Below are 14,239 nucleotides of genomic sequence, written 5' to 3' on the forward strand. Positions count from 1 at the left end.
TTTAAAAAAAAAAAAAAAAAAAAAAAAAAGTAAATCAGAAGGGCAAAAATGGAATTGTGAAGATTGAATTGAAAGCAAAGCGACGGAAAGTGTCTGATCTCTTCGGTTCCTTTTAAAAATAGAATAACATTATAAAAAATTATCCAATACCTTAATATACTTCATATACTTTATATTAAATATTTTTAATTAAACCATTTTTTTTAATTACCAAACAATTATATATACACGTGTATTTATTTTACTTTTATTTAATTTCATATTATTTCAAAATATTTTTAAAATATATATTGAAATTGATCGGTAAATTTTAATTGAATATTTGAAAGTAAATAAATAGATTATTATTAAAAACAAAAATTTGAATAAATGATACAGATAACCGAAACTAATAAAACATAAATATTTTATAGTTTGGTTGGATCGAATTCATTATTTAATAAAGATTATTAAAGTTGAAAACAATTACAACTCGAACAATTGAGTTTTTTAAAAAAAATTCAACTTGATCCAATTCAAGCAAAATATATACGTTCAGGCTCCGATTTTGTGTAACCTCAAATTAGTAAATTCAATTACTAAACCAACGTATAAATTTGAAAGAAACTCACTCAGATATGAATAACTTAGATGGATTAAGTTTAAAGGAATATAAGTGAAGCAAATTTTGAAGGAAAAAATGAAAACAAATCTGACCCACCTCCTTTCCTTTTCTCATGTGAGAGCCTAATAGTGTCAAATTTGCGGGCAAAGCAAGGAAGGTGAGTTGGAGGGTGGCTATACATGTGAGGACTTGAGACAGTACATGAGTACCTGATTCATAGTAGGTGAGTATCAGAAGCCATGTCCAAGGCTTAAAGCAATTGTTGGGATAACTCAAATCTCTGCCACCACTTCAAACAGATGCACAATCCACCATCACACCCTTCTTCCTCACCTATATTCAACCATAATCACCTCTAAACTATATTCTTTACTTTTTTGAATAAGGTGAAATGAGAGGGACTCGGCCTTTGTCCATTTAAGGTCCGATGTCATGTTATAATATAGATGAAATAGTGTATGGAATTATCATGAAATGAGCAAATCTCTCAAAGGGTTTGATATTTGAGTCATGCTCTTAGAATCCTCAAATGTCGAACAAAGAAGTTGTGAGTCTCAAAGGTGTAGTCAAAAGTAAATCAAGTGTCTAACAAGGGGTGTACTTTGTTCGAGGACTCCAGAGAAGGAGTCAAGCCTCGATTAAGGGAAGATTATTCGAGGGCTTCATAAGCCTTAAGGGAGATTCTACGGTGTACTTTGTTCAAGGGGAGAATTGTTAAGAGAGGAGTCCCACATCGACTAATTAAAAGGTTGATCAAACGTTTATAAATAAAGAATACATCTATATTGATATGAAGCCTTTTGGAAAAACCAAAAGTAAAACCACGAGAGTTTATAAAGTTTCAAAACAGATAAGATATAGAGATTGTTCTAAATCTACTGTCAAATCCCTACTCATGAGCTCTTACAGAATGGATGGTCCGATACCAGCCTAAACGTCATGTACTTACTACCATTGAGTTTCGTTTTCCTCCAATCAATGTCCCGACTCTCTCGCCCTTTATGGCTTTCGATATGTTATCCGGTTTCGTTAGATTGAAGACAACAACTGCAAGAGGAAGCAAATAATCATTGGTTCAGTTCATATTCTAAGCAAATGTCATCAGCTTGCATTGCTTTATGTTACTCAGCTATTTGGAAGAACAGTGATCTATGATGAGTTATAATACATACCAGGAATGTTATTTTCCTGGCATAGTGTAATGGCAGTCATGTCCATCACCGAAAGGTCCTTCGAAGTCACCTCATGGTACGTAAGAGTTTCTAGCAGATGTGCCTTCGGGTTTCGCCTTGGATCATCATCGTAAACTCCATCGACATTTGTCGCTTTCAGTAGAACTTCAGCGTTAACTGGATAGATGATTTGAAAGTCAGCTATAAAGATAATTTGTTGCCAAACATCAAGCAAGTTTCAGCCATTAGTTGAAGTAGGAAGTTCAATGATTTGACTAACTTTCTGCACAACGGAGGGCTGCTGCAGTGTCTGTAGTGAAAAAGGGATTGCCTGTACCAGCTGCAAAGATCACAACCCTTCCTTTTTCCAAGTGCCTGACAGCCCTTCGTCGAATATATGGCTCCGCGACCTCCGACATTCGAAACGCAGTCTGCACTCGTGTAGGAATACCGATACTCTCCATTGTCGCTTGAAGAAATATCGCATTCATTACTGTTGCCAACATCCTGAAACATACAACCAAAATTTCAAAACCAGTAAAGTAAAATGTCTACCATCATGCTTTTTCTCGATATTTGGACTAGCTTGCATGCACCTCGACTACTCTCCCATGATAATCGCCTGACTCCACTATATTAATACTAGAGACTAAAGGTCACATATCTAGTGGTGATTGTTTCTACTTTCTATGAATGTAACTCCAGTATGATTGTGAGATCCCACGTAGGTTGGAGCAGGGAAAAGGTGTGGAAACTTCTCCCTAGCAGGCGCATTTTAAAACTGTAAGACTGACGATGATACATAATGGGTCAAAGTGGATAATATATGCTAGCGGTGGGCTTGAGCTATTACAAATGATATCAAATCTAGGCACCGAGCGGTGTGCCAGCGAGAATGCTGAGCCCCGAAGGGGGTGAATTGGGATATCCCACATTTGGAGAGGGGAACGAGCGCCAGCGAGGACGCTGACCCCGAAGGGGGTGGACTCTAAGATCCCACATCAGTTGGAGAGAGGAACGAAACATTGTTTATAAAGGTGTAGAAACCTCTCCCTAGCCAACGCGTTTTAGAACTGTGAGGCTGACGGCGATACATAATGGACCGAAGCAGACAATATCTACTAGAGGTGGGTGATATACTTTCATATATACAACATAATTGGCATATATTCCTATTCCATCTGTGTGAATTTTCATGTTGCTTGTATGGAGGTATATGCAATATCAAAATGTGATAGCAATAGCAAATGGTTTGCCAAAGTCAATAGATATCTAGTACAACGAAAATTACCCAATGTAATCAGCAGAAGAACGGTCCAAACCACTACTTCCAGCCCACGAAGATCCACGGAAAATGTTACCCCCACCAACTACTATAGCAACCTGAAACAAAACATCATCCATAACGATAGCTTTGGCCTAGTCTACAAACGTAAGGTGTGTGCAAGTGAAGAATCAGATTCTCCAAAGCTGTTTACTCAGTTCTTTTGAGAGTTAAAAGGAAAAAAATTGGTCAAGAACAAGTCATGAACACACAAACACGAAAAAGATCTTGCACACGTATAAAGGTTGGGCTACCTCGATGCCTAGACGGGTTACAGCTGCAACCTCCCTCGCTATTGCCATGGTAACCTGCAGTCAAAAGTTAGCTCAAAAGAACTGTAAGGTGCCAAACATCATTAAAAAGAAGCATGTAACACACTGTCATCCTTCAAACACCAACCTTTGGATCAATATTCTGCAATCCATCACCAGCAAGTGCTTCGCCGCTTACTTTGAGCAATACTCGTCGCCATTTATACGATGGCATGGACATTGAAGCTTCATTTAATATCATCCCATTGGGAGCCATAGATGATATCTGATGCTTCATGCTAAAGTAAAAGATTATAAGGAAAAAGGAAGAGAAAAAACACCAAATCTCTTTAACCAAATCTCTTCAAACAACAGCATGAGAGTCGTAGGTCATCATAATCAGAGAATTCATTCAAAGAAGGCCACAGAAAATAAGAACAACAATGAGAAGTATATGCCATCACTAAGTATAAATAGTTCCACAATCATAGTAAATCACCTTCATTCCCAAGAAGATCAAATGAAAAGCCTTGTCCAAAGTCAATTTGGAGAACGATCCAACGGTAGCTTAAGAACAATGAGTCAGATTTCAAGGCTTTGCTAACTGAACCAACTCAATGACAGAGGACCCATTAAGGTAAAGGAGACCCATTCAAATTGGAGATATCTGGTAACAGCCCAGGCCCAAGGCCCAAGGCCCCAACCCACTGTTAGTAGATATTGTCCTATTTGGGCTTTCCCTTTCAAACTTTCTTCTAAGGTTTTTAAAACGCATCTACTAGAGAGAGATTTCCACACTCTTATAAGGAAAGCTTCGGTCTCCTCTCCAACCGATGTGAGATCTCAAAATCCACCCCTCTTGGGGGCCCAACATCTTTGCTTGCACACCACCCGGTGTTTGGCTTTTATACCATTTGTAACAGCCCAAGCTCACCGCTAGCAGATATTGTCTTGTTTGGGCTTTTCTTTTCGAGCTTCCCCTCAAGGTTCTTAAAACAAATCTGCTAGGGAGAGGTTTCCACACCTTTATAAGGAATGCTTCGTTCTCCTCTCCAACCGATGTGGGAACTCACAATCCACCCCTTTTGGGGCCAGCATATTCACAGGTAGTGCCTGGCTCTGATATCATTTATAATAGGAAGCCTACTGCTAGCAAATATTGTCCTATTTGGGCTTTCCGTTTCGGGCTTTCCCTCAAGGTTCTTAAAATACATTGGCTAGAGAGAGGTTTCCACACCCTCAATTTTAAACCATGGATGAGATCCTTATCACTTCTTTCAGGACAAACCATGTACATATACTCATTCAGAAGCTAGTAAAAAAACAAGATTCATGTACAAGTACTAAGAAACCCTGATGACAAGCAATCCCATTCAGGACAGTATTATGTTTCATTTTTCTAAAGATAGAAGACGAGAAAGACAAATATCCAATCGAACACTGAAGGAGTTTATTCGGTTGGGAAGAACAAAGATGATATCTTCCATCCTTGAAGTAATCGTTTCTACACCATCCTAGGTAATTCCAACAGTACAGAAAATAACGAAAAAAGACAAATCCAATCTCCAAAACAATGGGAAACATCTCATCCTTCACTCACTCGACTTATTACTTCAGAAAAAACCTTCACTAATCTACTTCACGACAACAAAACCATCTATGCAAAAGCTACCACACCTCAAAAGTTCATCAAAAACCAAAACAAATCAACATAGAGATCGAACCAGTTCCCACATACAAATCACTTTCACTTAATCAAGATTTCAGTCCATAATTTCAAAGCAATTAAAGAAAAACAGGGGCGGCGTCGGCCATATCCATACCTCCCGTTCAAAGGGTCAGAGCTGGAACCCATTTCGCGAGCGGAACAGTTAACAACGAGCGACCCATTAGAGGTGGGAGTGTTCATCTTCAAACCATTGCAATGGGGCTTGAAGGGACTAAGAGATTGCAAAGATAACGACGAGGAAGAACAAGAAGCAGAACCGAACATGGAGTCGAAAGACAAACAGGGAAAGAGAGACGTGGGGATTGCCATTAGAGAAACGAACAAGGAAGAACGATTGTCACTCCCCACAAGGCCGTCGTTCCCGTCGCCGAATTGTGAGAGGGTTTAGGGTTCTATCTCACACACCCAACTCGTTATTCCGGACGAAGATGAAATCGAGAGGGAGTTGGAGCTTGTATGTATGTTATGGATAACATCATTTTCTCAACGGAAATATATTGCTCGCGTGTGCTTTTATATGAACTGAAGATACACGGAGGGGAAGAGTGCGCTCGCGATTTGGCCACGTTTCTTCTTAATTTTTTAAAAACCCGAGTAATGGGCGGAAGAATCGCTGTCCCCACCATTAATTTGCACCAATGAAGAGATTAAACACACTAGCAAAGCACGATTTAAGAGAGGTAGAAAATATTTTCTGTCGCTAAGCTTCTCTCTTTGCAGACCCAATTCACAACTCTCATTCTCTCGCATTCTAATTCGTTCAAAATCTTACCTTTCCCCAAACAAAAAGGAGGGTAAGTAATCAATGAATGAACGATTAATGGGTTTCCTTTCAATTTGCATAAACTTGTGCCAAAACTGGAAACTACCGATTCAAATACAAGAACAAGGAAGAGCAGAGTTGTTTTGTCGAAGATTCAAATTCGTCATGTCAATGAGAAAAAATCACTCAAATGCCAAAAATCTGCCTAGTGTATTCCATTTATATTGGCAGTAATATTCACATAAACTAAACAAGAAGAAAAAAGGGGTAGATTTACAAATTTTCAGACCTCTAAAACTTACATTTTTAGAAGGAATAAACAAATAGAAAGCTTTTCTCTATAGCACTGACTGGAAGATACAAAAAGGAGAAAGAATCAACCATTTTTTAGCTTTTAGAAGCTCCTGGAATTCAATTGGATTCCTAAAGCCTGATGGGCAATCCATAGTTATGGAATGTCTTTATAGTTCCATCTAATCCAGCAACGACAATCACAAGGCCCCATGTGTCGGGTGGAGCTACATGGTCGTGGGCGTCGCTCTGACTATTATGGTGTTCCAGGTTGCCATGTTCATCATCTGCAACTGGTAAATCCCAGAGAGGTAGCCTCTCTTCTGGCCATGTTGTGGATCCACGGCACAGATTATCAGCAGAGAACCAATTAGCAAGGGAAAAACGCTCTGAAGCCCCTTGGTTATCCTGTCTCTGTGAGAACTGCCGTTGGTTGTTGCCAAAGCATTTCAGCTCTGTTCCAAGACCAGGCCATGGTATAGCAACAGAAGCACCATCAGACAAGAAATGCTCACAAGACTGCTGAGATTTCGTCTCTTTCATTGATGAGAGGTGAAGACTATCATAGTTCCACATATATACACGAGAGTCCTCTCCTACAGATATTATATGCTTCCCATTTTTTGTAAAAGAAGCAGACATCTGACTCCCCGACTTCGGTAGACCTGCATTTCGAAACGAGAATCTAAGCATATAAACCTTAAAAGATTCATTGAACTACAGATCAGCTAACATCTCTGGCCTTCCTCATTTCAAGCCAATAATATGATAGAACAGTGTACAGCTATTATGAGAGAAAAACAGAACTTCCCATCAATAGATTTTTACAAGTCAAGTGCAGATGCAATGGACAACTCTGATTTATAATTAAATATGGTTTTCATGGCTATCAATCACTGTTTATGAATAATTCAAATAAATAAACACGAGAATAGAGAGAAAGTCAATGCAGACCCCCTCATGCTTTAACTAGAACAGCTTGCATGAACTTATTTGGTAATTGTAGAGATTTTTGAGTAATTAACCATTCAACACTAAACCAATAGTTGTAATGTTAAGCATCGGTTGAAATCATTTTTCTTTTGAAAAAAGGATTCCTAGAAGAGAGGGAAAAATGGATTCCTAGAAGAGAGGGCTGGAGGTGAATGTATCGCTGTCTGCCTTGCGATTTTAAAACATGTTTGTTAGGGAGAGGTTCATACTCTTGTAATGAATGCTTAGTTTCACTCTCCAACTGATCTCATGGTTTTAAAACACGTCTGTTAGGGAGAGGTTCATACTCTTAAAATGAATGCTCTATCCAACTGATGTGGGATCTCACAATCCACCCCTTTTGGGAGTCCAGTGTCCTCGCTGACATGCCGCTCAGTGTCTGGCTCTAACACCATTTGTAATAGCCGAAGCCCACCACTAGCGAATATTGTCCACTTCGGCCCATTACATATCGCCGTCAACCTCACAGTTTTAAAACACGTATGTGAGGGAGAGGTTTCCACGCTCTTATAAGGAATGTTTCGTTCACCTCTCCAACTGATGTGGAATTTCTAAAACATCCACGATAATGAGTTCTAATTGAACCATAAGAGAGCAATCAGACCGGATTCATACCTTTATATTTGTTGACGATTTCGGTTCCTTCGAATATGCGTACTTTCGAGTCTTCCGAAGTTATCATCACTCTTTGAGAGTTTTCCCGGCAAAACTGCAAAGAATGGCATTCAAGTTAAGGCAATGGTATTTAAGATATGCTTTAGCAAAGGAACTATCAAAGTCCTGAGCAAAACCTGAATGCCAGTGATCCTTTTGCCCGAGGCCTTTTTTCGCCCTTGAACATTGATCTGTGCATCCAAATGAAAATAATCACCTACGAAATCACAACAATCTAAATCAGTAAAGGAGTTGAAGGGCAGCATCATTATACAACATTGAATTCGTCGAATGCACCGTGATTCGTACCTGATGTTTTGTAGAAACGACACGTGCCGGTAATCGAGCCAATAGCAAAACCCTGCTCACATAGAAGAACAAGGTATGATCAGAGCTCTGTGTAAGACATATACATTCAATTTGTGAGAGTTCACAACTCGCACCTTCCCATCTGGTTGATAAGCTAAAGCAGTAATGACATCTCGGACATCAGCCCAATCAACCACCCGCTGTTTCAACACACTCCAAACTCGGATTTTGCCATCAATTGAGCCACTGATGAAGTAGTTTTCATCCATTGGATTGAATTGGATACAAGTCACTGATCCCATAAACAAAGTAAGAACAGTTTAGAAAAGAGAATGGAGCCACAGCAAGAACTTGAATGGATGCAGGATTTCAAAACTTACCATAGTTCTTGTGGTGGAAAACACCAAGACATTGATCAGAGCCAACTCCCCACAAGCGCACAGTTTTATCCTTTGATGATGAAAGAAGACACTGCAGCAAGAGGATCTAGTTAGCTTTGTTTCTTCGACAGTCCAAAAAACAAACAAACAAACAAACAGTTGTCATAGATGTCTTACGTTTGAATTGGACCAAGCTATGTCCAAGACATCACTGGAATGCCCATAGAACTCTTGCACTGGCTGCTCATCAATCTGAAAAACCTTTTCAGGAATGACAACAGTGGCAAATCTCAACGGTTTGCTGCTGAAGCTAGACTTCCCTTCTCTTGGTTTGTTATTATAATTACCATCATTTGCTAAGAATTCAGTAGATGCATTTGCAGACGATATACGCCATACGCGTACGACTCCGTCTTCTCCTCCGCTTGCCAAATACTTCCCATCTGGACTAAACTTCATTGTCCAAATCAAGCCCTTGTGTGCAACAATCTGCTGTCTCATATACAAAGCACTAAACTCTGAGCATCTCTTCTTGTTTTGATACACCTTCATTCTGCAAGTTTTGGATTTTGCTGGGATTGTTTTCAATTCCTCAGAAAACTCTGTACTTCTTAAGCTCGCCGCCTTGTTCTTGAATGATCTCCACCACTTCTTTATTTTCCTTTTACCGACATCAATATCCCGGCAACCTTCGACATCAGCTTCGCCATGGCAACGTCGAGAACCGGAGTTCGAAACAGAAACTGGTAGAAGCATCTCATTTGAGCATAGTTCTAAATCATTCTCCTCCACATTACAGGTAGGAGCATAGTCAGAACTTGAGACAGCTCCACTGAATTCTGTAAGTCTCTCCAATTCCATCCTCCCTGATGAATCGCTTGATTCAATCACTAAATCATGTGCACAAGTTCTTGAAGACGCAAATTCAAGTAATCCAACTTCTTGAAGAAAACGCTGTCTTCTCCTCTTAATGCTCTGTGGCTCACTCATCCATATTTCATATCCCAACTTGTTGGAACCCACTTCTTCTGCTACCAAGGAGTCCTCTAATGGCAAGTAATCTTCTGAGTCGAAGAAAACATCTGTGTCTCTGTCAGAACTCAGCATGTCTTGTTCCAGGAGCAATATTCCACATCAAAGGCCAAACACTTAACAATTCTACAAGAACAGCAAAGGAAAGAACTCAGCAGCTTCTTTAATATGGACGTAATCCAATTATCACGGCCCGAGTTTCACTCAGCAATAATATACTAAACAATGAACATGGTCCACAGGTAATGAGTCGGCAGAAGATATAATATCCAAATAATTGTAAGTACAAAAGACCAACTCAACTACCAACCTCAGGAATGTATCAATGCCGCTGGTTTTTGCATGTTCTAAGATTTTTAATACAATTACTCACCACACGACTTTGGATTAAAGAAAGAAAAATGGACCCAAAAGAAAAGGAAGTGATGGGAATAATCAAATACAGGAAACACAGCCCAAGGCAGCAAGGTTCGAAGGCTATACCTCGAGATCACCGTAAAGCAACAGCAAAATTCAACACTATGTCACCGACCCGGCTGAGATTGTGGCTAATACAGCTTCTTCTCATAGAGTCAAACCCCACGCCTTTGAGGAAAGTATAAAACAAAGCCACGAAAAACTCGTCCAAGTACTTTGAATCGAGTTCAAAACCAATAGAGGAGGAGGAGGAAGATCGGGGTCTACATAAATAAGAGAGAATGGGTGGGGAAGGCCGGAAAAATTGGTGCAAAAGCTAAACAGATGTCAGCTGTTGTAGCTAAGAGGAAAAGGGTCTCGAGATCTGTGTTTGAAATTGTAAACGCACGAGCGACAAACAAGAGCGGCGCGGTTCGATAAACAGGAGCCTGTGGCTGTTGTTGTGCTTCTGCAGCCACTCTGTGTTCGCCTACTTATCTGCAAAGCGCACCAATCTATGTGAGCAACCAATAAAAATGGGTATTAGATATAAATTCATTCTAATTACATCTTGTTAAACAAACCCATTAGACGCTCGAGCATTATACACAACAAGGATCGTGGGGTTTCTCAGAATGATGCTTATTTGGTGGAGCAAATTCAATGGAAAAGGCCTAACTCGTCCACATTTCAGCCAAACCAAATGGGAAAAGTGCAAGAAAACGCTCAAATAAAGCTAAATCCCAAACCCAGTTGAGTAAAGAGAGATTTAAGCGATTAAAAATAATCAAAAGATGAAAAGAAGAACAGTTGGGTTCAGCTCAGCAACAATATATAATAGCCTTTTTGAGTGCTTCGAAAAGAAGCATTTAATAGACAAATCACAGCAATATAAAGAGGAAACGGTGAAAAAGAAGCAGACAGGCGGTCTGAGAAAGCCCCCCCTCCTCTGCTACAGCCACAAATCGCCCTAAACCAAACACAAAACAATCGTTTATGGCAAAATCATCCTCTTAACTAACAAGAAAACCCCATAATTTGAAAAGCTCCGACCTAACTTACCTAAACCAAACACTCGGGACTTGTTCTCTCTCTTTTAACTCCACAACGCCCCTCAATCAATTCGCCTTTCTATATGTATCTCTCAGCTGCCATTCTTTTATCATCTCTGATATAAACTCATCGGGGTTCGTGCAGCAGGCTACACCAGCTAAATGTTTTGTTCAATTCCACATAATAAATAATAGATGCAATGGGCTAGGCAAGCTACACACACTCATTCTGGTTTCTGGGTTTCTTTTGGGGCTCTTGTTGGCAGAGATTATAAGAACACTGGATTCTGGGTTTTCTCTTATGGGTTCATGTATTTGACTTGCATCCTTATAGTATCTAAACATCAATCGAAAAGGGTCGAAAAGGGTCTCTCCCATTTCCCATTTCTATGATACATACCTCAAATTAGTACCAGATTTCTTCAAAACCGATCTATCTTACCCTGTTCTACCAAACAGAGACAATAATGAAAACTAGATAGTTCTTTCCAGAAATGCCGCAAGTCCTCCAAATGGGTCGGTTTCTTTTCGATCAGAAATTGCGAATAAGAATCAGATTCATAAGAAGAAACTCACGGGACAACAGATCCAAACAAAATAAAGCAACACGGAGAGAAAGAGTAAAGAAGAAGAAGAAGAAGATGGAAGCATCACCATATCCTCAGCGCTCTCATCTTCCTGTATGAACTTCACACGGCTCTTGATTCATACAGAGAAGATATTAGAAGAACCCAAGCAGAGTGTAGTGCGTCCATTTGGCTAAAGAGAGAGAGCGCCAGAAATAGAGACTAAAATATTGAGCAAGGAGCAGTAAGATAAGATGAAATGGGTCTTTTTCACGAAGCTTCCAAATGGTAGTGGCACTCACGATGATCCGTACCCGCCGCTCATCCAACAGAAGAAGAACCCCAAATCCCAAAATCCCAAAATCCCCAATTTCCCATGAAGATTTCCCGTTTCATTTACAATAAACTCAACTTTTTTCATGGATTAATCCAACAAAAACCCATTTTAATCGAACCCCATTACAGATAAAAAGTGAAATACGCCTCAAAGAAGACAGAAAACAGTCAAATGTAGGAAGAATAATCATAGTGTCGTGTTAGGTTACTTGTAAAAAAGATGCAAGAATCGATTTTAGTGAAAATGCAACAACTAAATGACGAACATAGAAGAAATTAGAAGAGAAAAAGGGTTAATTATTGATTGATTTATTTGAATATTAATTGGTACTTATCCCAAAGAGGATCGCATAATAGAGCAATTTGATTGGTTGGATATGGATTATTTAAATGGAAAAATGTTGGTTTAAAATTATGCAGAATCATTCTGTCTCAATTATTTGAATCATATGTTTGGCAACAGCATCCCCAATCACAACTTCAGATTTTCCCCACTTTTTTTATTATTTTTTTTATTTCTCTCTCACTCTCTTTCATTTTCTAATTTACTGTTCATCCCAATAATGTATTTTTCTTTGTGACCCCCAAAAAAAAAGTTTGTAAATTTAGTGGGAGAAATCAAAGTGTGGTGTGTTTTGGGCATTACTTTTTTTTTTCTTTCCTTTTCTCGAGAACCAAACCGCTCATAAACAGAGAACCGTCGTATCTTGAGTCGAGTTGATTGGGTCAGTAACTCAAGCAAGTGAAGTAGAGTTACAAATCCTACTTATTTTATTACATGTTGTGCTAGTAACTAAAATCTCAGATAATTCACAAGACACCATCATTATTAATATCACTTACAAATCTCAAATATTCTTAATATATTTTATAATCTTCAAAGTTTGGTATGATTGGGTTGAGATGTAACTCTATTTTCAGGTTGATCCGAATACAAAAAAGTGTCAACATGTGAACCAACTTTAATTTTTCATTTTTCAAAAATTTAATCCAACCCAAATCGGGAAAAAACTAACCTAACGAATTCGGGTTGGTCGGTGTCTCAGATCATATAGATATCCTTACTAAAGCATATAAATTGAGAAACATTCCACGCAATAACAATAAAACATTAATGTAACTCTAAATCTAAAATGAAAAAAAAAAAATCGAAACTTATTCATACAATCCATCGATTAAGACATATATCTTTGAACGTCGAACATTTCAAATCTACAACGATTTAAAAAAGAAAGCTTGATAATTGACAAAACCCATCTCATATTTTAGAGAGAGAAAATGAGAAATATCACAGAGAAGAGAGAGAGACTAACTGGTTTGTGAAGAAGAGGAAGAACAATGGCAGAATTGGCTTCAAAAATGGTGTTAGAGAGAGAAAGAGAGAGGAGAGAGAGAGAGAGGAGAATTGTGGATGAGTTTAGGGAGGAGGGTGAAATATTTATATGTTGAATAATTAAAAAAATAATTAATGAGGAAAATAAAAGGAAGAGAGAGAAAGAGGAGAGAGAGAGATAGTATTAGATTAGAGGAAATGGAATGGGACCCTTTTTATTTCATATCTTAGCTCAATCTTCTCTCGATTTCGTTTTTACCAGTTCGAATGAACAATGTTATCTCATTTATAGGCACGGTCTAGTCACAAAAGTTTTTACACGCTATTAACGTTTAAAATCGATAGAAAAATAGTTCAAGTTAATGCTAATGCAGAAGCATAGCTCGTGACACAATAGTTGATGGGCATTCTCATCTCTCATCGTGTTGTACATGACTTTATTCTTGTCATCGTTAATGAAGTCAGTCATGCATGCATGCAACTACGTTTACAACTTCGTAAAACATACGAGACATAAAACTTGCTAATTATCGAATGAACCCCACAAGATGATTGGTATCAGTGATGCTAGACCTCGTTACCGACTAAAGACTTTAATCGTGAGAAAAAAGAGTTGCTACCGAGAGCAGAAAAAGAAAAAGAATCAAACTTTTTTTTAAAAACATTTTTTATTTGAAAATGACACGTCATTATCAAGAATTATGGTATTCAATATACTCGATGCTGATTTTTAGTAGTAATAATGATGAAATCGACCCTTTATGTAATAATTTGTGTTAATAAATAGCATTTAAAATAAAAAGTTTAATAATTAAAATATTATTTTTTATTATTATTATTATTTTGTCGTAAAAAAAATGTTTCAATCAAATATAGTGTTATTATTGTGACATTTTATGGGACCTGATTTATTTTCTCCCACTTTTCATTTTCACCGCTAAATAAAAAAAGACATGAAGATTTGGACAGCCACCTTAATTACAAGATTTTTTTTTTTTTTTTTTTTTTTTTTTTTTTTTTTTTTTTTTTTTTTTTTTTTTTTTTTTTTTTTTTT

The 14,239-nt window shown here is 38.2% G+C and overlaps 2 protein-coding genes across 5 annotated transcripts; both read right to left on the minus strand.

The window, feature by feature from the left end:
* Window positions 1-1,363: 1,363 nt before the first annotated feature.
* On the minus strand, window positions 1,364-5,585 carry LOC111463118 (uridylate kinase-like). 2 transcript variants are annotated; one of them, XR_002713827.1, is made up of 8 exons: window positions 5,175-5,585; window positions 3,500-3,650; window positions 3,355-3,408; window positions 3,068-3,159; window positions 2,057-2,283; window positions 1,777-1,953; window positions 1,491-1,651; window positions 1,364-1,450 (listed from the first exon to the last, which is right to left on the minus strand). XR_002713827.1 is itself a non-coding variant. In XM_023106940.1 (7 exons), the coding sequence occupies exons 1-7, from the start codon at window positions 5,387-5,389 to the stop codon at window positions 1,542-1,544; spliced, it is 1,026 nt and encodes a 341-aa protein (XP_022962708.1). In that variant the 5' UTR covers window positions 5,390-5,585; the 3' UTR covers window positions 1,364-1,541. The 2 variants fall into 2 exon arrangements, 1 of the variants encoding a protein (XP_022962708.1); XM_023106940.1 differs by having other exon boundaries at window positions 1,364-1,651.
* A 426-nt stretch (window positions 5,586-6,011) lies between these two features.
* On the minus strand, window positions 6,012-12,077 carry LOC111463116 (lissencephaly-1 homolog). Of its 3 annotated transcripts, none has more exons than XM_023106936.1 (9): window positions 11,605-12,077; window positions 9,986-10,396; window positions 8,648-9,628; window positions 8,471-8,561; window positions 8,225-8,382; window positions 8,091-8,142; window positions 7,919-7,998; window positions 7,743-7,836; window positions 6,012-6,799 (listed from the first exon to the last, which is right to left on the minus strand). In XM_023106936.1, exons 3-9 carry the CDS (start codon window positions 9,575-9,577, stop codon window positions 6,267-6,269), a joined length of 1,938 nt encoding a protein of 645 aa, XP_022962704.1. In that variant the 5' UTR covers window positions 9,578-9,628; window positions 9,986-10,396; window positions 11,605-12,077; the 3' UTR covers window positions 6,012-6,266. The 3 variants fall into 3 exon arrangements, with proteins under 3 accessions (XP_022962704.1, XP_022962706.1, XP_022962705.1); XM_023106938.1 differs by lacking the exon at window positions 11,605-12,077 and adding an exon at window positions 10,961-11,323; XM_023106937.1 differs by lacking the exon at window positions 11,605-12,077 and adding an exon at window positions 10,483-10,891.
* Window positions 12,078-14,239: the final 2,162 nt, after the last annotated feature.

Source organism: Cucurbita moschata, unplaced genomic scaffold (genome assembly GCF_002738365.1).
Source record: "Cucurbita moschata cultivar Rifu unplaced genomic scaffold, Cmos_1.0 Cmo_Scf00028, whole genome shotgun sequence".
Lineage (NCBI taxonomy): Eukaryota > Viridiplantae > Streptophyta > Magnoliopsida > Cucurbitales > Cucurbitaceae > Cucurbita > Cucurbita moschata.